General features: G+C 34.5%; 1 protein-coding gene across 1 annotated transcript; it reads right to left on the bottom strand.

Annotated features, from left to right (window-relative positions):
• Positions 1-111: 111 nt before the first annotated feature.
• Positions 112-25,878, bottom strand: LOC115878450 (cathepsin L1-like). Its single transcript, XM_030894960.1, has 5 exons — positions 25,703-25,878; positions 14,285-14,521; positions 12,687-13,025; positions 9,798-10,041; positions 112-533 (listed from the first exon to the last, which is right to left on the bottom strand). Exons 2-5 carry the CDS (start codon positions 14,507-14,509, stop codon positions 205-207), a joined length of 1,137 nt encoding a protein of 378 aa, XP_030750820.1. The 5' UTR covers positions 14,510-14,521; positions 25,703-25,878; the 3' UTR covers positions 112-204.
• Between the last annotated feature and the right edge of the window lie 1,630 nt (positions 25,879-27,508).

Raw genomic sequence — 27,508 nt, 5'->3', positions numbered from 1 at the left:
CTTACTAACTATCGAATTATTCGAATGAATTGCAACTATCGAATGTTTCGATAGTATTCATTCGATAGTTCCCACTACTAGTCCTAACGTACAAAGGAAAATAAAATAAAATTTATTTAAAGTATATTTTCAGATATATTATTTTTAAGAACTCATAATATAATTAATACAACTATACAATAGAAGAAACAGATACTAAATGTACTAAACTAAAGGATAAGAGGCTTGCAAGGCAATGCCACAATGATTGCCAGCGTCCTTAGCCATTTTAATATACCCTCCCTGTCCCCAATCCGGTCCGTACGAATTTTTGACAATCCAGTATTTCTTGCCGTCAGATTCCTGACCGTATCCCACAATCAAGACGGCGTGGTTGATGTCGTCTGTGGTGTTGCCGCACTCTGGATCCAAGTAGACACCGTCGGAGTAGAATTGGAACCCGGTTTTACTTGCATCTATGGCGGCCGCTATAGGGCCCAAAGTTCCTACAGCTTCTTCGAGAGCTTTCTCATTAGGAGCTACTTCCGCATATCCTGGAAATAGCAGAAAAATAAATTATTTCGAAAATTCCACACCTGCAATTTTTAACCAATCAAAACGTGTTTTTTTGACAAATCAACATAGCAACAGATAAATTTTAGTGAAAATTTCACACCTCTACTTTTCAACCAATAACATGCTTTAATGTTGACTAGTTACCATGGCAACTGAAAAAATTTCCGGAAATTTTTTCGAGGCGCCACGAAACTTTAGTGGAAATTTTTTGACAGTTGAAAAGGTAAACATAAGATCTACAATCATAATGTGAATGAACTACAATGTCTATATATTGAAATATTACCCATTTGAGTTTTAGCATTTGATGTAACTAAGGTTGGTAATATTTTTATTTAAGGAAATATGTTAGATATACCTACATATGAATTTCTTCGAAATTGCCATGTTCTAAAAAATATAGTTCTGCCGTCTTTATTTAACTAAAGCTGGTATTTTTCTATTTAACGAAATATGATGGATATACACTTGATTTTGATTTTCGGGTGTTATCTGGTTTTATATTTTCAATTTCTTCTTTAATGACTTGTTGGTTTACTTTTCCAAATCGCGACATTTCGCTATACACTTCTTACTCTACGTACAGACGTTTTAAAACTAGTAATAGCTTAATGACAGAATCGCAAACAAAATGACAAAACACATAATATGTCAAAAACATCAATACCTTGGCCAACTTAACAAATTGAAATTATTTTAAAATGTCATGTTGGATTAATATTTTTTTCAAATTTAGGTGTGAAATTTTCTTACCGAATACCACGCAAGCTTAAATTATTCCTGGAAATTTTCTTTCGGGCACGAATATTTTAGGAAAATTATCCCTCGTCTTCGACTCGGGATAATTTTCAAAATATTCGTGCCCTCAAAAAAATTTCCGAAAATAATTTAAGCTCTTGTGATATTATAAGTGAAATTTTTTTCCTCGTGGGCACCCAACAGGAAATTTTTTGACGTTTATAATGACAGAATATCTTTTTGAGAGTCTAGTTTTTATTTGTTTACATGATAATTTTGATACATTTCAATTACAAAGCTGAGATGAAAGTTTGTAAACTGCTTCCATACGCTTGACTTCGATTTCCTAGTATTCGCGGGTGCCAACTGCTTAGTCTCCTGGCCAATATTTTCTTTGCTTTCATGACCGAAGCGAAACATTTTTTTTAAGCCGTGCCGCTTGACAACTTCAAAACTGAAATAGTTTTTAGGTTTGGGCATAGGTAAAAGAAAATAATCTTTTATTAAGATAGATATGAAACTTAATAGTAAAATTTTGGGTCAAAGCGCCCCTCCGTGTTCTTAGTAGAGACTACGTTTAACCCAGCGCCTTCGCCTTTTCTGCTGTAAATATTTTTTATGTTTATATTTGATTTCAAAGGATTTAGTTTTAAAGTTACACTGATATATTAGTATATCAGAGTAACTTTAATAAAACATATATATATATATATATATATATATATATATATATATATATATATATATATATATATATATATATATATAGTTTATTATATATAAATTTTGACTACAAGGTAGAAAGTAAATCACAATATTTGATAAAACTATATAAGTATATATATTTTTACAGTTAATAAATAATAAAACTGATTTCAAGGTATGATATTAAAAATTTAGATAGATAGAATATTAAAAAACATACCATATTTGCAGACGCAGGCCCAAATTCAATAAAAACCAAAATTTTTTCTGCGAAAATCGGGCTTTTTTCACAGAAAAGGTATTTTTGATTTATCAACAATCATTGTCAAGTTGACAATATACAGGGTGTTTTCTAATTAGTCTAAAAAATTGTGGTGTGATTCCTCATGTGTTCTTAAAACAATTTTTATATAACCATTGGGTCTAAAGTACTTCCTTTCTGATCTACAGGGTGTTAAAAATTTAAAAAAAATCGATATTTTGCTTAACATAAATGGTACACTACTGCTTTTTTAAAGAAAATATATTTTTTTCTTGACTGGCCATCCTTTTTCAACAAAATTGATCTTTTTAGTTTTTCTTGTTCATCAAACGGTTGCCGAGAAAAAAATAAATATACTTATTAAGAGCCCTCCTTAAGCCGTTTTCTAACGATTTTTTATTTTTTAGATTAATTAGGAAACACCCTGTATATGCATATCACAGGCAACCAAATAAACTAGTAATCTCTAAAAATTATTTTCCCTACCACTAGCGACATACCGTGTTTTTAGTGAGGAGCACAAAATTATTTTATCAAAATTTCACCATATAAATTTCCAGGGCAATGGGTTTGGGTGTCACTTAGCTGTCATAGTAACTAAATAATCAATTCGACCAAAAATCGAAAAATACCTTTTAATTATTTGATTTTCAAACACAATTTGGTGTGGAATTTTCTTACCGAATACCACACGAGGTCAAATTAAATCCGGACATTTTTTCTCGCTCATGAATATTTATAAAAAATTATCCCTCGTCTTCGACTCGGGAAACTTTTCAAAATATTCGCGAGCTCGAAAAAATTTCCGGAAATAATTTGACCTCTAGTGGTATTACTAGTGAAAATTTCACACCTCTACTTTTCAACCAATAACATGCTTTAATGTTGACTAGTTACCATGGCAACTGAAAAAATTTCCGAAAATTTTTTCGAGGCGCCACGAAACTTTAGTGGAAATTTTTTGACAGTTGAAAAGGTAAACATAAGATCTACAATCATAATGTGAATGAACTACAATGTCTATATATTGAAATATTACCCATTTGAGTTTTAGCAATACCTTGACCAACTTAACAAATTGAAATTATTTTAAAATGTCATGTTGGATTAATATTTTTTTTTTCAAATTTAGGTGTGAAATTTTCTTACCGAATACCACGCAAGCTTAAATTATTAATGGAAATTTTCTTTCGGGCACGAATATTTTAGGAAAATTATCCCTCGTCTTCGACTCGGGATAATTTTCAAATTTCCGAAAATATTTTAAGCTCTTGTGATATTATAAGTGATAATTTCTATGTTGATGAAAATTTAGCTGACATAATTTTTCAGTTTTTTGCTACCCGTTTTTATATCAACATGGGACAAAACTAAAAAAAGCAAAGTTAGGCTGTTATGCTTATGTATAATATACAGTGGCACAGATAGATCCGTATCACATAGATCCTGTCAAAAACATAGAATGTAAAAAATCCCAAATCTCGCAATACAATCCTTCCATTATAAAATGTTGTGCAATCTCATGTAAAACCAAGTCAGTTTATTTATTAAGTTTTTCTTTAAGCACCTATTCAACAATTTTGTTACAAATTGTTAGTATAAATATTAGACATATTTATTTCTGTAATAATTATAATGACTTGGCAATTAATTGCACGATATTCTCTGCTAATTAAAACACTTTTTACCTAAGGGCACTGTTTAGATTTACTTAGTAATCGAAATGGTAGATTATTCTTTTTTAATTATGTGCTTATTAGTTATTTATCTTATTAGTTATCTTATATTTATATGAACCCTTCAGTAATATTAATAGTAACTCTGTGGCACAGCCTGTGGTATGTCTAATTTCAACAAACGCATTCACCATATTGTCAAGACGCAAATACTTCTTATCTATACTAATATATAAAATCCTTAAATGACTGACATACTGATTAATCACGATCCTGCTCAAACCACTTAACGTAAGAAGCTCAATTTTGGCATACAGTTTGATTCTAGGGTGTAGAGGTTCGATAAGAAGGGATTTTTCAAAATTCCAGTTCCAAGAGGGCGAAACCACCCCTCAAATATTACAATATTTTTTATTTAAAAAACGGTCAAGTTTCCGAAAAAACGCGTAAACACGTATATTTTATTTTGTTTTTTACATATTTTAAGATTTTTTAAAAATGTCATTGATTAATCACGATCCTGCTTAAAGCGCTTGACGTAAAAAGTTGATTTTTGGAAAACAGATTGACTTTAGCGTGTAGAGGTTCGATAAGAACAGATTTTTCGAAACTCGAATACTAAGGGGGTGAAACTATCCCTCAAATATTAAAATATTTTTTATTTAAAAACCGGTGAGTTTTTCGGAACAACTCTTAAACACGTATATTTTATTTTGTTGTTTTACATATTTTAAGAGTTGTTATAAATTTATACAGGGTGTTTCATAAAATATGACCATTGAGTAATCACGATTCTGCTTAAACTGCTTGACGTTTAAAGCTGATCTTTGGCAAACGGATTGACTGTGGGGTGCAGAGGTTTAATAAGGAGGGGTTTCTCGAATCTCAAATTACAAAAGGGCAAAAACGCCCCTCAAATATTACAATATTTCACACGCATCATTTATTTTGTTTTTTTACATATTTTGAAACTCTTTAAAACATCATACAGGGTATTCCAAAAAGTTGGGTAAATGATTAACCACGATTCTGCTTAAACTGCTTGACGTAAAAAGCTTATTTTTGGCAAACGGATTTTTTTGAAATTCAAATTCTAACGAGATGAAACTACCCCTCAAATATTACCAAGTTATATAATAATATCGCCATATTGTTTTTTCTCATGCTGACATAAACGTGAAAAAATTTTATTCAGTTTCTATGTTAATGGAAATTCTTGCTTTGCTTTATCATCACCATTACAAAGGATTAATTCGACGCGAACGAAGTCGCGGATATACGCTAGTATATTATTTATATTTAATAGGTAATTGTCGTCTAGGCATTTTCTATGCAAATTTCGTGTGATAAAAATTTAAAAATATAGAAACAAATGTATTTTTGACGTTTATTTCTTTTTATTTAGTGCACCAATTTTACGGTTCGGATGATATTTTCTAAAATCGTTAATATATCCTGTATATTTTCGATCATTTCTCATAGGATGTGAGTTTCTCAAAAAAAATTGATTAACTTGATATGGGCATATTTTTGAATAGAGAACTAATAGAGATAATCAAAATGAACACTACTCTTTTTCCTTACATTGGATGATACACACAGTTTATACATTAGACCATTATATATTATCTATTTCGTTTAACAGTTTCTGGTTGAAAAATCGACCACCGTCCCTCCACTCCCTTATTAGTTAACTTTTTGAAATATGTTATTAAGAAGATATGCTCCATTTGTGCTAGTTTATATATTTTTGAAGTCATTTTGGTCAAACTTGAAAATAATTAATACTGGTCTTAGCTCAGGGTCGATACATCGTTTTACATGGGTGACCTTCAACAAATTAGAGACAAGCTGCAATTTTGCGTGGAGCTTCATTTTGTAGATCTTTAAACATCCTGAAACCCCACCGATGAACTGTTGAGCCCATCACCCCAAAACCACCCCTAAAAGGGGTAAAAATGGTCCTTTTTTTACTTTTTCTTCAATAATTCTGAAACTACGAATTTTAGGAAAAAAAGTCACGAGTAAAAAATTGAAGAGAAGAAAATTTCCTACCACATAGGTAAAGATCCAAAATTTTTAGAATTTCAGTGGCGCAGGGGAGAATTCTTTATTCTAGGACTATTGTTTTAATAACCCACAATTCTGTGTTTAGCTTCAAACGAAAGCATTTTTGAGATAAATCTCGAGACCAAAAAATGTATTAGGATACAAGTTCCTGTAAAAACGATCTTTTTTAATAAAGGTAAGTTACCAGTGGCGGAGATAATTTTTTTAAATGTGCGTTTTTATATTTTAAAAACATTGAATAAGAAAAATTGCAGTTTTACAAATAATTTCCCATGAAATAGGTATATTGAAAAATTTACACGTTTAATAACAAAATAAGAAAAACCTTAGCTCAAAAATAGGATAACTTATCTTAAGGATAGTCCTCATTCACTTCCACATTTATTGGGCTCATACATGTAATGCCATTGCATTGACCACATGCCATAGTGCAGGTGAGTCCCATTCGCTTTCATGTATATGCTTTTTTACAGCTTCCCGAAAAGCAATTACAAACATTTTTCTCTAAAACCCATGTAGGAGCAATGGGCTGGTCTGAATGTATTGGATTCATCTCTCGATTTTTCAGACTCCAACCCCAATCTTGCGGTGGTAAATTGTTATTTAACCAAGCCTGTACCCTGCGATATTTTCAGATCTGTTTTCTCAATACTATAGTTATATAACATATTTCTATGGTAAAAGTGTCACTGTTGTTTTTGATGGCTATGAAGAGATACACACCAAAATCAGGTAAAAAAATGGTACCAATTGTATCTTTCTCGAATTTATCTGCAGTGAAAGTACCAAAGGCAGATTTTTTGTCAAACAACACCAACAAAAGCAACTTCATTCGTGCGCTCGGAAAAGTATTGATGGAAAATGGAATCAATGTTAAATTCACTGATGGTGATGCCGATACTCTTATTGTAACTACAGCGGTCGCAATAAGTGACAATTTACCAGAAGGGACCGTAGCAGTAGTTAGCGAAGATACGGACATTATAGTGTTACTGATTCATTATTGCCACAAGAGACTGTTTATGATTCTTCCGGGAAAGGTGTCAAAACCAAATAAAGTAATCTACATATCAGCCTTACAACAAAAATTGGGTGATCTGAAGAATGTGATTCTAAAGTGTCCACGCTATATCTGGTTGTGACACAACGTCTGCTGAGTTCAATAAAGGGAAAATTAATTTAGTGAACACCATCCAGAAGAAAAAGGTATGTGAGCTATTAAAAGAATTAACTAACCTAACCTAACCTAATCCCGAGGCTACAAAGGAGAAGTTAGAAGAAGTTACATCTCAGTTTATTATACCAGCATATGTAAAAAACTCGACAAAAAACGTATTTGAATGTGGTCATTGCAATGGCATTACATGTATGAACTCAACAAATGTGGATGAGGACTATCCTTAAGATAAGTTATCCTATTTTTGAGCTAAGGTTTTTCTTATTTTGTTATTAAACGCGTAAATTTTTCTATATTATATACCTATTTCATGGGAAATTATTTGTAAAACTTCAATTTTTCTTATTCAATTTTTTTTAAATGTTAAAAACGCACATTTAAAAAAATTATCTGCGGCACTGGTATCTTACCTTTATTAAAAAGATCGTTTTTATAGGAACTTGTATCCTAATATATTTTTTGGTCTCGAAATTTATCTCAAAAATGCTTTCATTTGAAGCTAAACACAGAAGCTAAACACGGAATGGTGGGTTATTAAAACAATCCTCCTAAATTAAAGAATTCGCACCTGCGCCACTGAAATTCTAAAAATTTTGATTCTTTACCTATGTGGTAAGAAATTTTCTTCTCTTCAATTGTTTACTCTTCTTCTTCTTTTAGAAGGCGTATCGCCTGTTTAGTTCCGGTTTCCTCCTCGTCTAAGCAACTCTTGCGAGGTTGACTGCCAACTGTCTTGCCAACGTTTAGGTGGTCGTCCAGTAGGTCTTCTGCCATGGGGTACGTTGTTGCGAATTATTATGGCCGTTCTGTCGGGGCCCATTCTATTGACATGCTGGTTCCATTCTCTTCTTCTCTGCCTTATCCATCTGACAACGTCATTTGTTTGGCACCTTTCTCTTATGTCTACATTTCTCTGTCTATCCCTCAATGTGTATCCAGTTATCATTCTTAAGGTCTTCGTTTCAGTAGTTCGTAGGATTCTCTTTGTTACTGATGTTTCAGCTCTGGTTTCCGCACCATATGTCATCACTGGTCGTATGCAGGTTTTGTATATTCTTGACTTACATTCTGTACTCAAATGTTTGTTTTTCCATATGGGATATTTAAGATGTCCTGATATTGCGGCAGCTTTATTGGCTTGTTTCCTTACTTCTTCTTCCAGGAATCCTGAGCTTGTAATTTTGCATCCGAGGTATTCGAGTGACGTTATCTGATCAATAGTTTTATTTTTTATTACCAATTTGTACCATAAAGGCTCCTTTTTAATGGTCATGCATTTGGTCTTATTTGTGGAAATTTGCATGTTAAGTTTTTCTGTCTGTCTATTAAAAGCTTGTAGCATTCTTTGGAGGTCGTCCTCTGACACTGCAATAAGTACTGCGTCATCGGCATAGCATAATATGTTTACTTTATGCATTCCCTTGATCCATGATTGTGTTGAATAACAGAGGGCTGAGGCTGTCGTAATACCAGTTGTAGTTCAAAAATGCTGGATTTTTGATAAGGATTTTTCAACTAGTTGCCTGAGTATGAATAGTGCATCGGTAGTTGATCGGTTTCTTCGGAATCCTTGTTGTTCCTCGCTTATTGGCACTATTGAGGAGATTTTGTCCGCAATGATCTTAGTCAGAAGTTTTAGCGAGGTGCTCAGTAATGTTATTCCTCTATAGTTTGCTGGGTCTGTTTTATCTCTGTTTTTAAAAATGGGTATTGTTATACTTTGTTTCCATTCTTCTGGTATTTTCTGATGTTGTAATATAATGTTAAACAGTTTTGTGTATTCCTCTATGATAGCCGTGCCTGCGTTTTTTATTAGCTCGTTTGGTATTTTATCTTGATTAGGAGATTTTTGTTTTGTTTCCTTATTGTCTCTTCTACTTGCTTGTAAGTGATTTGCGCATGATCTTCTGTATTATCTCTTTGGCTTGTCTCTTGTGCTTCCATTGGTTCATCTGTTTCTGCGTATAAGTCTTTGAAATATTTTTCCCACGTATCTTCTGCAATTGTTCTTAGTTGTATTGTTTCATTTGTTTCTCGTTTCAAACCCCTCAACATCTTCCAAATACGTTTTTGTGCTCCGTACATATCCGCCTCCATTTCGCTACTAAATCGCTGCCAATATTCTTCTTTAATTTCTCGTACTCTATTATTTCTTGTATTGTAAGTATTTTTCCTTCTTTTCCCTTTGTATGTTCTTGACTTCTAATGTAAACCAAGGTTTAAGGTTCGGTCTTCTATTGTGTGATACAGTACGTGTTCCTAAAGCTTCTTTAGCACCTTTGCAGATGTTTTCTTTCAGTTTGTTCCAAGCTGTGTTAGGAGTATCAAACTGTGCTATGGGGTTAAGAGTGACATGTCTTTGGCAATTTTTTACTCGTGACTTTTTTTCGTAAAATTCGTAGTTTTAAAGTTATTGAAGAAAAAGTAAAAAAAGGGTCATTTTTACCTCTTGTAGGGGTGGTTTTGGGGTGACGGGCTCAACGGTTCATCGCTGGGGTTTCAGGATGTTTAAAGATCTATAAAATGAAGCTCCATGCCAAATTTCAGCTTGTCTCTAATTTGTAGTTAATCTATAAAGGGTTAAAACGTATGTCGTTTATTCCCTCAAACTTACCAGCAGTTCTGGCGACGGAACTCCCATTGACGTGCCTACATTTGCCTTCCTTCGCTTCGTAAGGATAAGCATCTTCGCTATTGACCCCGGAACGTTTTCGAGCGTATTCGAAAGCTGCGTCCGTGTAACCCGTTTGACAGCCCCCATCCCCGTCATCCGACGGAGTACAATCGACGAAATCTTGTTCGCTTACATCCACTAATTTTCCAGTTTTACGAAACCAGTGGCCTTCTATAGCTCCTGCCTAAGAAGTGAAACAGAAGTATGTTCGTAAATTTTTGAATACATTTTTTTTATGACAGGGCAATTTTTGGTAATAGAATATACGAAAAACAAATCTGTTCAAATATATTTTAAATTAAATTAATCGAGTCTTATTAATCAAATTAATCTAGTCAAATAATAATACTAGTTAGTTTCTAAATACTATACAGGGTGAGTTTGCTACGATATTCTCTATTGGTATCTCGGAAATTACTGGAGATAGAGAGTCGGTTAAATGGGGAAAGAATTGCAGTTTTGTGGGGTCATAAATATGCGCCTTTCGGATTTTTCGGAGAATTTCAAGGCTTACTAGATATTTCGAAAAAAAACAAATTTTGGCTATTTTAAAACTTGTCTCTAATTCCATTATAATCTACCGTATGATTGAATAAAAACGGCGTCAACGATGGCTATGAAATGAAGATCGTTGTCATTTTATATTACAGTTGAGGGTTGGAACTTTTGGTGTTACACAACAAAATAAAACACTAAATCACCACAATACACCAAAACACTTTTACTTTTACACTGGACGCGCGTTTTGCTTACCATGTTAGCATCATCAGCAGATGATTATAAACTGATTAGTTTATTTTAATTATTTTATTATAAACTGATTAGTTTATAATCATCTGCTGATGATGCTAACATGGTTAGCGAAACGCGCGTCCAGTGTAAAAGTAAAAGTGTTTTAGTGTATTATGGTGATTTAGTGTTTTATATGTAAAATTATTTGGGAAATATCATCGATCGTCATTTCATATCCATCGCTGACGCCGTTTTTATTCGATCATACGGTATTTTATACAAAAAGTTTTCGGATAAAAGTTGTAGATAATCACATACCTAATGAGTTTGTGTTTTCTGTTTTTTTTTTCTAAAGCATGGCATTTTTGACATATGACACAAACATTATGTTTTTTTTAAATGGAAACCCTAGTTGGCCATGACTTCATAAAAAGCGCCATTCTTTAAGCTTTTCAGCGATATAGATATAATATGTTTTTTTTTTTTCGAAAAATTACAAGTTATAGCCAATTCTTTTCTTTCTTGGCTAATTCCCATACCAATAATACCATGCCAATTAGATGGCATCAAAATAAAATTAATCTGCATTAAATCAAATTAAAATAGGTATGTAACTTTTTTTTAAATATTAATTAACAGCAATTAGCATTATCATAAATTATAAATAATGTACCAACATATCGAAATAATAATTTCTTTGTTAATACGGTTTAGAATTCTTAAAATAACAGGCAAAAATAATCCACAATTTAGAATAAAATAAAAGTTTCGTTTAAATTTCTTAATCCGCTGATCACTATTAAAGTTCGCAGAAACCCGGGCTATATTATTACATTACCACAAATTACCTATAACAGATGCGAAAGAAAGCGACTGCATCGGAAACCGTTCGGCAAACCCGACACGCCTATTGAGTGGTGTAAATACACCAGTCGTTTAGTCCGGAAACCCATGCTGTGTCGTATTCGTATTAATGGGATACAAATGTGTTTATTTATAAGGAAAAATAAGATATTTATAGTATAAAAAATTAATTTATTTAACAAAATTTAATTAACAATGTGACAAAATAGTTACCTTTCTATTGGTTCTATCGGACTTTTTTCGACTATATAAATCTTTATTTGTAAACTTTAATACATCAAATATTTTCAATCTAATAAATCATTTAATGATGTAAATAAGAGGAAATTGCTCACATGGGTGGTCAAATTTTATAGTTTTCATTATATCAAACAGCCTCTGAGAAATGTTTTCAACTCAAAATGCCTTTAATTATGTTTGACTACATCATTAAAAAGGGTCTTCAAATACATCAATGTGATATTTGTCTAAAATTTGCAAAAGAATCCGAATCTCTGGATAACTCGAAATTATTTACCCATTTAAAAGCCTTTGATCATGAAAGTGGAAAAATTTGTTCATTTTATTTACAGGCTGGAAAAATTATTTATATTAAATTTTGATGAGTTTTGCACTGAAGAAAACATTCAGAGGCTGTTTGATATAATGAAAACTATAGAATTTGACCACCCATGTGAGAAATTTCCTCTTATTTATATCATTAAATTATTTATTAGATTGAAAATATTTTATGCATTAAAGTTTACAAATAAAGATTTATATAGTCGAAAAAAGTCCGATAGAATCATTAGAAAAGTAACTATTTTGTCACATCTTTAATTAAATTTTGTTAAATAAATTAATTTTTTATACTATAAATATCTTTTTTTTTTCCTAATCTCCTACGAACTGATATAATATGACGAGTAATCTATTAAATTACTATGAGATTATATGCCTCGATAACATATTGGTGCAGATTATTTTCACCCAAACAAATAATAACCCAAACTATACATTGATGCAGATTGTCTATGAACTCTTTCTGAAGATCACAGAAACCTGAACGCGGAATTCGGTGTTCTTTCGCATCTGTTATAGTTAATTTGTGACATTACTCTGAGGAAAATAACGAAAATAATCGATATTTTTGACTCCGCCCCGAATGGTTCACGATTTGTCCTCCAGTTGGCAGCACATTTTGTCTAGTCGGTTGAACAACTTTAAGAATATATAAACAAGGGTGGTACTTACTGCTGCGAACGTCCAGCAACTTTGACATAAACCTTGAGATTTCACATCAGTTACAGCTCCAACATCTCTCCAATCGATGCTTGATGGTACAGCCGCTCCAGTTCTAGAACGCACAGTAGCTGTTGGTGGAGGTTTAGATTTTGGTGCTCTAAAACCGTTCAGTAATTTGTTGAACTCGTCGGGCGCCAAATCGCCCAACCAGTTAAGTTTTTGGGCGAAAGATGATTTTCCCTGTTCGAACAATTCGTTGAACTTGTCAATGCCGACTTTGTTTTCTGCAAAAATGCCTTGACGAAGCTTAGCAATTGCCTCCGTGGGATATACTTTGTTGAAGGTTGACTGAAACACAATTATTAAAATAATATTTTTCTAATAAAATGTGTGATAGGATCACTAGTAAGGGTTTAAAATACCGGTAGCGTCTCGAAAGTGGCTCACCCCTATAACGTTTTTTATTTTTTTAGATAAAAAAACGAGATTTGGTATGTTAGTATATAAGATAAATTAGGATTGTGTGATTGACATATTCAATTGTTTTTGGTCACTTCCTGTTTCACCGGAAATGACTACAACTTTTGATTTTTAAATGGTACCCTCGGTATTTTTTTACTTTATTTGATAGAAAATGATATTCTAAATAGAATGACATATCATATCGTCAGCTTTATGACGAAAAGACGTATCTCGATTTTTGGCGATTTTGAGATATCAACGTCATGACCTGCCCAATGGGTCATATTTTAACATAGCGAATTTGCGCATCTCAATATTGTACCTTTTTCATTTTATATTCGTTTAAAAATTTGCCCCATCTCAAATACTACAATTCTTCGTTATGCCGAAGAGACGTATGTTGAGAAGGGCTCTTGTTATATCAATTGTTATACCAATTGTTATACTACAAGAAAGATGGAATTTGAGATAGGTCCTTTTTTTTAAGTTATGATAATGCATGCGAGAGAAAATGATACCATTCTACCTAATTATTTTCTGAGGGTTGCTTGGGACAAAATAAAACTTCTATCAAGGCAGCAGCTCTCTTTTAGAGTGTGATTTTGAGTCTGTTTTTTTGCCAAGAACCATTGTTAGAATGAGCTAGACTCTGCACATAGCTGTATCGGGTATGCAAAAGATTGTCCGAGAATAAATGGCCGAAGAAAAATTGATCGAAAGCAACACAAAAAAACGAAACTGTCCTTCTAACGTCACACAATCTTGGACACAACTGTTCTGGACACGACTACTCATGTCCTCACCTAATACGCCATTTTGTAACGACGTCCATCTTGGATTTTAAATTTTGTCATACTCACAGTATTCTACTAGTGTAGCCCTTTCATTTGATACCCATATTGAGGGGGTTGTGGAAAAATATGAAATCCGCCATTTTGTACCGGCGGCCGTCATAGATTTACGATGTTATTGATATTACTATATTGTATTGTCATCGGAACTAAAGGTGTGTACCAAATTTCAGATCAATCTGACAACAGGAAGGTACTTAAATTTTAATTTCTAATTTTGACCCAAGCAAATAAATAAATACCGTACGGGTCGAGCTAAATATAACCGTTTAAAAATAAAAAGAAGAAACATACCTGAAACCCTTTCCAATCTTCTGTTAATATCTTTTTCAATACCTCCGGTGAGACTTTTTTGGTGAGTGCACCAGCGAATCCTCCACCAACTTTGGTAGCGTTCCTAATACCAGCAGTTACATCGGAAGGAGACGGCGCTCGAGGCAACGACAGAAAACCGCGTTTGACTCTGGCCTCCGCCGACACCGAAATCGTGACTAGCAACAGGACGAAGACGATCTTCATGGCGAGCAGGTTCTTAAACAAATAATATTGCAGTTTAATAAAAATGAAATATAATTGATTGCCTGTTTACGAGAATTGGCTTTTATCGATTTTAATCCCCGCTGAATATTTTAAATATAAATATGGTATCATATTTGTAATAGGTAAAATAATCTTATTTAGCGTCTCTGCATTTACAAGGTGAAGAACAGATGTTCTACGCTAGTGAAAAATTTGGGAAATAACCTTTGTAAAAGGATTGAAATAAATATCAACAAGGACGCCCAAGTAGCATTTTCACGACTTGCGACCACATGTTTACTAAACACAACGTTGGATTAGTTACAAAAAATAGTTAGCTCCCTACCTTGGGTATTAAAATAAATTTAAACGTTTTTATAACGTTGTGCCGACGTTGGACTAGTACTACAGCAAAGTAGAAGCTTCTGCGACGTCGAATAAACGTTGTCTTGTAACCTTTTTTGCTTAAGTGATCTTTAGGTGATTCGGACAACGTAGTTACAACGTCGGTCAATATTGAGTTTTCCGACGTCAGTTTCAGGACCTATTCCAACATTATGCAAACGTCGTCTGTTTTACTAATTCCAACGTTGTTTAGATTTTTTTATTCTTACGTTGGTAGGACGTCGAGTCACAACCTTTTTGCAACTGTATTGAACCATAACCTTAAATCTTAAATTTTCACTTCATTGTTCTGTTCAGTCAGACAGTTCAGTGCTGTTTTTGTTTTTATAAAAAAAAACTTAATTAAAATGGGACATAAGAAAGGTACATATAAAACTAAATTTAAATATACATCGACATATATTACCGATAGTTTATCCGCTCCCTCGTTTATTTAGATTATAGAGGGCGGCACAAGCTAGACTCTAGGATGACTAAATTAGGCAATCTTGCGACTAGTATACTACCTGTTAAGGCCGAACTGCGACTTTATTAGTCCAGTATGCGACCACTCGAACTACTCCATCTTAATCTCTAAAACAACAAAGTGAAAGCCGCCATGTTGTTAAATAAGAAAATGTTTCGTTCCTAAAGTAGCAATTCCTGCTTTTTGAATACATTAACTTGAAATATTTGACCCTAAAAAACACGCGGAAACAATTTTTTCGACTGCGAATAAATTATTCTCATTTTAATAAAAAAAAAATTCAAGGAAATTTATAAAACTTCTTTAATTTTAAGGCCCATTAGTATTTTTCAAAGCAGAAACAATACATTTATCAATAAAGTTGTTTGCGTTTAACTTTTTTGCCTTGGGTAACGAGTTACAGAGTCGGTTAAAGTGTTTAAATAATTATGATCTTCAAACATCCTCCACACTTAAATACTTTTGTTTTGTTTTCCTTCACTGCCATCTGACATATGTCTCTAACTAAATCATAAAAATAATATTTTTACTATAATTATCCCAATTTAAGATAAAACGCGACTTAGACGCCATATTAGTTTTGTATTTCTATGAATTAGGATTTTAAAGAACGTTGCAGTTTGTACTAAATTAGGCTTCTAGCCAACGTCGGTATCCAACGTCGTTTCGACCCAAAAATGATTCTCCAAACTAGTGCAGACTAGGGTTGGCACGAGGTTGTGCCGACGTTGCGCCCCGACGTTTGGTCGCGTGACACAACGTTGTCCCGACGTCCAAATGCTTCTTGGGCGTTACAGTAGGTATAGTAATAAGATGTTTTTGTGTCTTCAAATAACGGTTTTATGTGTCTGCTGGAGGAGTATTAAAGCGATACATATAGCCTAGCTTACCCAAAAGTCAACCTCACCTTCACGTGGTGCACCCTGTTTAAACAAACGAGGCTCTGACGACCGAGTATAGGTGGTATATCATTATACAACCCTCAGACCTACCACCTTTCTGGGGAAGAGGAGTAGTAAACTACTCCTAGCCGGCCGAGAACGTAGCACAAGGGAACTATCGTCGCAGTCCTCACTGTGCCATAACCATCCCGTGCTACAGTTGCAGCCAAACTGCGCGGCAGCGTAACCGTCACAGTTTAACCTTTTTACGCAGCTTACACTCATCAAATCATGGTCCGGAGGTAAAATACCTTCTCGATCGGATATCCGGGAGGGGGTGCCTACTCGGGCGTATAATCGGAGAACTAAACATCGTCAATGTTTCACGTTTGCGGCGTGGAACGTCCGCACTCTACTGGACAGGACAAACTCCAATCGACCAGAGAGAAGAACAGCACTGGTCTCACAGGAACTCTCATACTTTTAGGTAGTCTCACACTTTTTTTGGAAGGGTTACCCGGTAACACACAGGAGAATTCATGGTGTAGGCATTGCGATTAAAAACGAAATCGCCACCAAATTAACAGAGGTACATTGGTGTCTCCGAACGTCCTATGACCCTAAGGTGCCCCATATCAGTCAAAACTTACGTCAACATCATAAGTGCCTACGCTCCTACCCTAGACGCTAAATTTGAGGATAAGGATAAATTTTACCAAGCTCTGCAAAATATACTCCAACAAATTCCAAAGCACGAACGAATCATTTTGCTAGGTACTTTAATGCCCGTGTCATCAAACAACAGGAAATATGGCCTGACGTATTGGGAAAACATGGAATAGGAAACGTAAATAGCAATGGTGAACGCTTTTTAACAACATGCACAGAGTATAATCTTTGCATCACCAATACGTGGTTCATGCTGAAGGACAAATTTAAAGGTACCTGGAAACATCCGAGATCAGGCCATTGGCACCAATTGGACCACGTAATCGTTCAAAGGACGCACCTAAAAGATGTCAGTCTCACCAAAGCCAGAGTAGATGCCGAATGTGACCCTGACCACCGACTTTTAATCTCAAAAATTAAAATCCAGTTAAAACCCAAACATCCACACTGTAAAAAGCAAAGCTACATGACCAGATTGAACGTACGGGGTCTAGAGAACAACGATACCGCCGACGCCCTCCGGGAAACCATCAAAGAATCACTTCCACCGATAACTTCAATCTCAATCGTGGATGCTGAACATGGCTGGACACAACTAAGAGATGCGATTCACAAAACCAGCGAAGCAGTACTGGGAAAATCCAACAAAAAGAAACAACCAGACTGGTTTAACGAAAATCAACCGCATATACAAGCTTTGTTGGAACAAAAGCATAGAGCACATCAAGCCATCACTGCAAATCCACACAATCCAAGACTAGATGACAACTTTAAGGCAGCCAACAACACGCTCCGAAGAAAACTGCGCCAACTAAAGGATAACTGGTGGTCGCAAAAAGCTAGTCAGATTCAGGAGTATGCCACGCATCACGACTATCGTAAATTCTTCGAGGCTGTAAAAGAAGTGTACGGTCCAACTAAGAAGGCAAGATTCCCAATCATGGCACAAAATGGCGAACTTCTAAAAGAAGAAGAGCAAATCAGAAACCGCTGGAAAGAGCGTTACAGTCATATCCTTAACCAAGAAAACAACCCCAATATGGAAGCACTCAACATAATACCTCAGATAACAGCCTCGATGTATTAGACATTCCAATAACAGAACAGGAAATAAAGGACTCCATAAAACAGCTTAAAAACAACAAATCAGCTGGCTCTGACACGATTCCGGCGGAAATCTATAAGTGTACAAGTGAAGAACTTATTGGTCATCTTAAGGCTCTCTTTGATGTCATATGGGAAAGCGGAGAGGTACCTCAGGACTTTTGCAACGCGAATAGAGTGAATATATTTAAGAACAAAGGAAGTGCATCAGACTGCGGAAACTACCAAAGAATTTCACTACTGGCTATCGGAGGAAAAATTCTTGCAAAAATTATGTCAAACCGCGAAACCGCCTGCACCCACATATAGAAAAAATCCTCCCAGAATCGCAAACAGGTTTTCGCACCAACCGCTGTACCGTCGATTCCATATTCTCCATCCGGCAACTACAGGAAAAAGTAAAAGAGCAGCAGTCTAAACTTTACGTTGCATTCATCGATCTAACAAAAGCCTTCGACTCTGTGAACAGAGATGCACTTTGGGCAATTATGAAAAAGTTCGGGGTACCCATCAAATTTCTTACAGTGTGTAAAAGCCTCCATAATAACAACAAATCAAGAGTGTCATATCATGGATCACTGAGCGATCCCTTTCTAAGAAACACAGGCGTTAGGCAGTGATGTGTCTTAGCGCCTCTCCTATTCAATATATTCATGGCAGCGCTCTCCATTATAGTGGACAGCAAACTGCAGGAGAGAGGTTTGGGCATTAGATACAGATACGACGGCGGTCTGTTCAACATAAAAAGACTCAGGGCAAAAACACGTACAAAATTCATCACAGAACTTCAATACGCTGATGACTGTGTTCTAGTTGCAAATACGTTGCAGCAATTGAAATGTTGAACACATATACATGGGCATACGGGGCCTTGGGACTTGAACCGAACATCGATAAAACTAAAATCATGTGCACTCCCCCGGAAGATCACAACAATGCTATAAAAATCGGATATGAGCTGTTGGAATATGTAGCGGAATTCAATTACCTCGGCAGATTGATTTCGGAAAAGGCCAATATCCTCTGAAATTCAGCACAGGATTAGCAGCGCCTCAAGAGCATTCTGGAAATTAAAAGACAGGGTTTTCTTCAATCATGACTTGGGCACAAAAATGAAACTTGCGGTGTACCGGGCGATAATAATTCCCACCATGTTATATGGAAGCGAAACCTGGGTGCCATACCGCCGACACATGAACGCATTAAACAAGTTGCAACAGAGACATCTTAGACAACTCTAAGAATAAAATGGTTCCATCATGTCTCAAACGTATCGGTCCTTGAAAAAGCTAACTGCGAGAGTATTGAAGTCATCATTACAAAGTCCCGCTTAAGATGGGCTGGTCACGTATGCAGAATGCAAGAAAACCGCATACCAAAATCTCTGCCAAAAATATCATTGATATCAGCAAGTTTTCAAAACTGAATGCTATTTTGGAAATGCAAAATGTAGGTTCCAAAGCGAAAAAGTCGACAGTTTTTACAAGAGAAGATCTAACACAAGCTCCAGATAAGAACTACTTAATGTGGAAGGTAATAAAACATAATATTTTCATATGTCCATCCACTCGTATCAACTAACGTCGCTTAACCTCGGTAAAGCACTGTCCTGGCTGCATCAGGGCGGTACTACTCTGCGCTGGGTGCCAGGCGCTGTGGTGACAGCAATGTGGTGGGCAATCAGGAAGCAGACAGACTCGCCAAGGAAGGGGCCAGGAGAGAGGCCGTGGCAGATGACCCACCACTTGTGACGATCAACACACTGAAGGAAGCTATAGCAACTGCCACCAAGGCCAAGCAGCAAGAGACGTGGCAACACCGTGAGGACTGCGCTACAGCTCGAAGACTATGGCCAGTGGTAGATAGCAAAAAGACAAAACAACTACTAAGGCACAAAAACCTAGTACGCATAATTGTAATGTGTGTCGTCACTGGAAACTGCCCCACGGGGGTAAGCCTTATGAGATGGAAAATTTCCAACCACGATTACTGCAGAGAATGCGGAGAGGAAAAAGAAACCATAGCGCTGTACCGCTGTCCGGCACTGGAATACCGACGCTTTAAAACTTTAGGGCAAGGTTTTTTGGAGGGACTAGAGAGAGCAGCAGAAGTCAACATCAGCGACATCGAAAACTTTGCAAAGAGCTGGAAGTTCTTTAACGCAAAAAAGTATTAGAGGAAGGTTGAAGAGAGAGAATACAGGGGTATCGAAATGGGCCCAAGGGGCGAGTGAGAATCCCTCCGAGTGAGGCATCAAACATGATCCCAAACCCCAGCAACTTAACCTAACCTAACCTAAATTCGGTAATCTATCTTTCGGCGTAACTGGACCATTGTCCAAATAAAAAAACAATGAATTGATAATTCAATAAAGGAAGAGAGTTAATCGGAATTTTTTAAATACCGTACGATCGAAAAAAACGGCTCCCAGTTGGCTTGTAAATGACGATCGATGACATTGTCTATATAATCTATACTAATATATAAAATCCTTAAGTGACTGACATACTGATTAATCACGATCCTGCCCAAACCACTCAACGGAAGAAGCTCAATTTTGGCATACAGGTTGATTCTAGGGTGTAGAGGTTCGACAAGGAGGGATTTTTCGAAATTCCAGTTCCAAGAGGGTGAAACCACCCCTCAAATATTACAATATTTTTTATTTAAAAAACGGTCAAGTTTCCGAAAAAACACGTAAACACGTATATTTTATTTTGTTTTTTTTACATATTTTAAGATTTTTAAAAAATGTAAACAGGGTGTTTCGAAAAATCTGGTCATTGATTAATCACGATCCTGCTTAAAGCGCTTGACGTAAAAAGCTGATTTTTGGAAAACATATTGACTTTAGGGTGTAGAGGTTCGATAAGAAGGGATTTTTCGAAACTCGAATTCTAAGGGGGTGAAACTATCCCTCAAATATTAAAATATTTTTTATTTAAAAACCGGTGAGTTTTTCGGAAAAACTCTTAAACATGTATATTTTATTTCGTTGTTTTACATATTTTAAGATTTTTTTATAAATTTATACAGGGTATATAAAATATGACCATTGAGTAATCACGATTCTGCTTAAACTGCTTGACTTTTAAAGCTGATTTTTGGCAAACGGATTGACTGTGAGGTGTAGAGGTTCAATAAGGAGTGGTTTCTCGAATCTCAAATTCCAAGACGGTGAAAACACCCCTCAAATATTTGTTATTTAGGTTAGTCTTTCGGGAAAACGCTTGGACAAGCATAATTTATTTGGTTTTTTACATATTTTGAAATTTTTCCAATTCCACTCAAATATTACCAAGTTATATAATAATATTGCCATATTGTTTTTTCTCATGCTTACATAAATGTGAGAAAATTTTATCCAGTTTTTATGTTAATGGAAATTCTTGCTTTGCTTTATCATCACCATTACAAATGATTAATTCGACGCGAACGAAATCGCTGGGACATGCTAGTTTTACATATAAAATTACAGCGATTTTCATTTCATAGCCATCGCTGACGCCGTTTTTTCTCGATCATATTGTATTAAATAAGCCTAAGCAATTATCTCTCGCAGTGGTTTTTCATTAACTGAAAAAATATGACGATACCAGAAGTATCTCTGCTGAATTATGAAAATCTTTCAAATTAATCAGAAAATATTTTGACATCTTTTTTATTTCTGAACTATTGACTGTTTGGTATTATACAGAGTGAGTCTTAAATAAGTGCAAATATTTTCAGGGCTAGCAGATCTCTATAAGAGAAACATATTTTCTCTTTACCGATTTCCAAATAAATCCAAAATAACCGAATTACTTTACTTTGAAAATTGTTGAGAACCACTGGACCTTTTCTAGATTTTCTTTCCTGTAAATCTAATTTACTTCCCATGTTGCCATATTATCAACAAATTATGTTTTTTAACTAAAACATAAAAAGTTCCAAATTTTTTTTCAAAAAATTCAAAATTTCTTTTCGCGAAAAAAAACCTCATAATCGTGTTTCTGGGATCGAAATATACTACCCCTAAAAATATTTGCACTTATTTAAGACTCGCCCTGTATTTCTAGTTAAAATAAAAATAACTAATATCGGTTTTTTGCTCTATACAGGGTGTCCCAGAAATAAGTGCAAATATTTTAAGGGGTGGTAGATCTCGATAAAAGAAACATATTTTCTCTTTATCGTTTTTCAAATAAATCCAAAATAACCAAATTATTTCACTTTGAAAATTATTGAGAACCACTGAATCTTTTCTAGATTTTCTTTTTTCTTTTTTCGAGAAAAAGCCCTCATAGGCGTGTTTCTGGCGTGGTTGAACTATACTATCAGTTAAAATATTTGCACTTATTTCTGGGACATCCTGTATATTATTTATTAAGTTCGTCATGTCAAAATCAATACTAGCACCTACATATGCTGAAATATGAAAATCTTTTAAATCTCTCAGAAAATTCTTTGGTATTTTTACTACTGAATTACTGTTTGTCCTTCCTAAAAGTAGATGTAGAGAGATAAATTAAGACGAAAAATACAAATATATTATATAAACAGCAAGGTCAAGGTTATTTAACTTTAAATAATTGGACGTGAATAATTATTTAAAAACAAGGTCACGAACAGTAAAATGCAGAATAGCATCAAAACAATTTCAATTGCCGATCAAAAAAATTATAAGTCTAAAAAGTATCGTTAAGGTGCATTTTAATTAGATTTCATATTTATATTTTTTTTGTATTAAGGAAGGTGCTGTAAATAAAAAACTAGAAAATAGGACACCCTGTACAGTTTAACTAGCAATAACTTTTTTTGTTCTTTATGATAGAATATTAATTTCATAACAAATAAGGTTTTTAGTTAAGTTTTATCTTGCATTATCAAAAATGTTACAGACTCTGTCAGATGTTACTTGTATGAACTCTTCGTTTTCTAATACCCTTCTAAAACACAAGGAGCCTCATAAATGTGTTTGATTCGGTTTTAGAAGTAGATTACATAACAATGTTTCTTAGTTTTCTGAAATTTTTTACACATGCCCCTTCTTTTTAATCTATACTAATATATAAAATCCTTAAGTGACTGACACTGATTAATCACGATCCTGCTCAAACCACTCAACGTAAGAAGCTCAATTTTGGCATACAGGTTGATTCTAGGGTGTAGAGGTTCGATAAGAAGGGATTTTTCGAAATTCCAGTTCCAAGGGGGTGAAACCACCCCTCAAATACCACAATATTTTTTATTTAAAAAACGGTCATGTTTCCGAAAAAACGCTTAAACACGTATATTTTATTTTGTTTTTTTAAATATTATAAGATTTTTGTGATTGTAGAATTTTTTGGTGATGTAGAAGCGGAGGTGCGAGAACGGACAACGAAGGCAACCAGAATAGCAGGATGCCTGAATGATACAATATGGCGAAATAAAAACATTGAGGTGGAGACTAAAGCGAGAATTTACAAGGCAACGGTACGACCAATAATGACATACACTGCAGAAACTCGACCTGATACAGCGAAAACTAAACAACTACTAGAAACAACCGAAATGAGAGTACTACGCAGAATAGCTGGAAAGACACTTCTGGACAGGGAGAGAAATGAAAGCATAAGAAAGAGCGTGCAAGGTGGAAAATGTAATGAGTGGGTACTCAGCAGAAAGGAAGAATGGAACGAGCATATCAGCAGAATGGACAACAGAAGGATAGTGAGAGTTGCACGCGACAAATCACCGCTAGGTCGCAGAAGCTTAGGACGTCCACGAAAACGATGGAGCGACAACTTGTCAGTCTAACCGGTAGAGACGACGAATCCAAACAGGCGATTCGCCTAGTATGAAGAAGGAAGAAGAAGAATAAGATTTTTTAAAAATGTATACAGAGCGTTTCGAATAATCTGGTTACTGATTAATCACGATCCTGCTTAAAGAGCTTGACGTAAAAAGCTGATTTTTGGAAAACAGATTGACTTTAGGGTGTAGAGGATCGATAAGAAGGGATTTTTCGAAACTCGAATTCTAAGGGGGTAAATAATAAAAAATTAATTCTATCCCTCAAATATTAAAAAAAAATTATTTAAAAACCGCTGAGTTTTTCGGAAAAACTCTTAAACACGGGTATTTTATTTTGTTGTTTTACATATTATAAAAATTTTTATAAATTTATACAGGGTGTTTCATAAAATATGACCATTGAGTAATCACGATTCTGCTTAAACTGCTTGACATTTAAAGCTGATTTTTGGCAAACGGATTGACTGTGGGGTGTAGCGGTTCGATAAGGAAGGGTTTCTCGAATCTCAAACTCCAAGAGGGTGAAAACGCCCCTAAAATATTACAATATTTGTTATTTAAAAAACGGTTAGTCTTCCGGGAAAATGCTTGGACAAGCATAATTTATTTGGTTTTTTTTACATATTTTGATTTTTTTTTAAAAAATCATACAGGGTGTTTGGTTTGGTTTATGCTTGTCCAAGCGTTATCCCGAAAGACTAACCGTTTTTTAAATAACAAATATTGTAATATTTGAGGGGCGTTTTCACCCTCTTGGAATTTGAGATTCGAGAAAACCCTCCTTATCGAACCTCTACACCCCACAGTTAATCCGTTTGCCAAAAATCAGCTTTAAACGTCAAGTAGTTTAAGTAGAATCGTGATTAATCAACAGTCATATTTTATGAAACACCCTATATAAATTTATAAAAAATCTTAAAATATTTAATACAACAAAATAAAATATACTTGTTTAAGAGTTTTTCCGAAAAACTCACCGGTTTTTAAATAAAAAATATTTTAATATTTGAGGGATAGTTTCACCCGCTTAGAATTTGAGTTTCGAAAAATATCTTCTTATCGAACCTCTACACCCTAAAGTCAATCTGTTTTCCAAAAATCAGCTTTTTACGTCAAGCGCTTTAAGCAGGATCGTGATTAATCAATGACCAGATTTTTCGAAACACCCTGTATACATTTTTAAAAAATCTTAAAATATGTAAAAAAACAAAATAAAATATGCGTGTTTAAGCGTTTTTTCGGAAACTTGACCGTTTTTTAAATAAAAAATATTGTAATATTTGAGAGGTGGTTTCACCCTCTTGGAACTGGAATTTCGAAAAATCTCTTCTTATCGAACTTCTACACCCTAGAATCAACCTGTATGCCAAAATTGAGTTTCTTACATTGAATGGTTTGAGCAGGATCGTGATTAATCAGTATGTCAGTCACTTAAGGATTTTATATTTTAGTATAGATTGAGTTTCCCATTGTGGCATTTGATATCCTATGACAATTTCGGTAGCATGCAAGTGCAATTTGTCCAAAAAGCTTATGATTTGTCTTTTTAATGAATATTTTACCATTTAAAGCGGAATCAAACAAAATGCCATCACTGTAAAGGTTTTTATAAGACCCCAAAAAACGGTAGAAAAGAACGAATAAAAGTTAAATTAATAAATCCACTAAATTTCGATATTTTAAATTATTTTTAATGCATTGCGGTCATTGCGTTTTACTACTCATGGGAGATTTTGACAGACAATGACAAAAAATAAACAGATGACGTCCATACCAATCCATTTAAAAAAAAATGACGAAAAATCTAATCGACAAGAAATCGAAAATAAATTATTAGTATAAACTATTACGCTTTCTTCTAAAGTAATATAAGAACATTTTATTACTCACCTAATAATTAAACGTTATAATAAATATCCCTAAACAATTCTTAGTTAATCCACCATCTGTTATTTACACAAATCAATAATCTCTGAAACATTTCAACTAACCGACGAACAAAGATGGTTTCTTCTTTTAATCATCTGAAACTTGTTTATAATAATTATGTCCGCTATAATCTAAACCTTGATGTTAACTATTGAAATAAACTCGATTGTTTATGGTTATTTTATTTTTTTCTCTAAATCTGCTATTAATGTAGTCATGGATTTAAGTTGTGGGATACTCTATAGAAATGTTAATTAAGTTTAGATCATGATTTTTTTGTATTGTTAAAAGAAAGTCAAAAATAAACAAAATATTCATATAAAATCGTGAATCTTTAAATAATAAATTAATGTAATTTTGTATTTATGATTGTTTAACAAAACACAAACAATTTGTGCGAAGAACACTCAAATTTTGTATTGAATTTCAATTTGTATTGTGAGGCGTGAATTTTACAATCATTTGGGATATTATCTGTTTATGTAAACATTTTATTAATTAGTATAGTTTTATAAAGTTCCTTTAATTACATATATTTCATTTATTTGTTAAAATATTGTGGATGTATGTGGTATGAGCCAGACCTGCAAGTGATCGAGTAATGAACAACATCAAATGATACTCCGTGAGTACTATTTCCAGTTCAACTAATTCTTTTGTAGATGATCATTCCAATTCAGAAAAAAATAACCATCCTTTCCAAACCACATAAATTCTTGTAAACAAAAAAAAATGTGACATCGAATTTGACAATGACAAAGTCATATTTTTGCTGGTATTTTAATTGTAGTTTTCTCTGGGCCGTATTATAATATTTTAGGAATTTGAAGGGAGATTTTTGCAAATAACTTTTAGATTTCTTCGCTGGTATTATAAATCGCATCCCTCAGTTCTGTCCAGTCTTGTTCAGCTTCGGAGATTGAGGTTATCGGGGGAAGTGCTTCTCTGATGGCTTCCTGGAGGGCGTTAGCGGTGTCGTTGTTCGTTAGACTCCGTACGTTTAATCTGGTCATGTTATTTTGCTTTTTGCAGTGTGGATGTTTTGGTTTTAATTGAAGTTTCGTTTTCGAAACTACAAGTCGGTGGTCAGTACCACATTTGGCATCTATTCTGGCTTTTGTAAGTCTGACATCTTTCAGATGCTTCCTTCGAACGATGACGTGGTCCAATTGATGCCAGTGGCCTGATCCGGGATGTTTCCAGGTACCTTTAAACTTGTCTTTCAGCTTGAACCATGTATTGGTGATGCAAAGGTTGTACTCTGTGCATGTTGTTAGCAAGCGTCCACCATTGCTATTTACGTTTCCCATTCCATGTTTTCCCAATACGTCTGGCGACACGTGCGTTAAAGTCACCTAGCAAGATGATTCGCTCCTGCTTTGGCATTCGTTGGAGAGCATTTTGTAGATCTTGGTAAAATTTAACTTAACCTTAGCGGCTAGGGTGGGAGCGTAGGCAGTAATAATATTGACATAAGTTTTATCTGATATTGAGTACCTTAGGGTCATGAGACGTTCGGAGACTCCAATGGGCACTTCTGTTAAACCGGTGGCGATTTCGTTTTTGACAGCAATGCCTACGCCATGAATTCTACTGTGTGTGGCAGGATGACCCTTCCAAAAGAAGGTGTAATGCGCCTCAGTAAGACTACCTTTATCTGCAAAGCGGGTTTCGCTAAGAGCGGCAACATCTATACTTAGCCGGTGGAGTTCCTGTGAGACCAGAGCAGTTCTTCTTTCTGATCGATTAGAGTTTGTCCTGTTCAGG

The sequence above is a fragment of the Sitophilus oryzae genome, unplaced genomic scaffold, assembly GCF_002938485.1.
Source record: "Sitophilus oryzae breed Bouriz unplaced genomic scaffold, Soryzae_2.0 scaffold_1512_pilon_pilon, whole genome shotgun sequence".
Classification (NCBI taxonomy): Eukaryota; Metazoa; Arthropoda; class Insecta; order Coleoptera; family Curculionidae; genus Sitophilus; species Sitophilus oryzae.
The sequence above is the reverse complement of the archived record's forward strand: the minus strand, read 5'-3'. Positions and strand labels throughout refer to the sequence as shown.

Bases quoted from the DNA above. Each gene is read 5' to 3' on its own strand.
- LOC115878450 (XM_030894960.1), bottom strand. From the start codon at position 14,509: ATGAAGATCGTCTTCGTCCTGTTGCTAGTCACGATTTCGGTGTCGGCG. The intron at 13,026-14,284 runs GTATGTTTCTTC...ATTGTGTTTCAG, and splicing joins AAGATTGGAAAGGGTTTCAG to TCAACCTTCAACAAAGTATA. The intron at 534-9,797 runs GTAAGTTTGAGG...TGCTATTTCCAG, and splicing joins TTCCGTCGCCAGAACTGCTG to GATATGCGGAAGTAGCTCCT.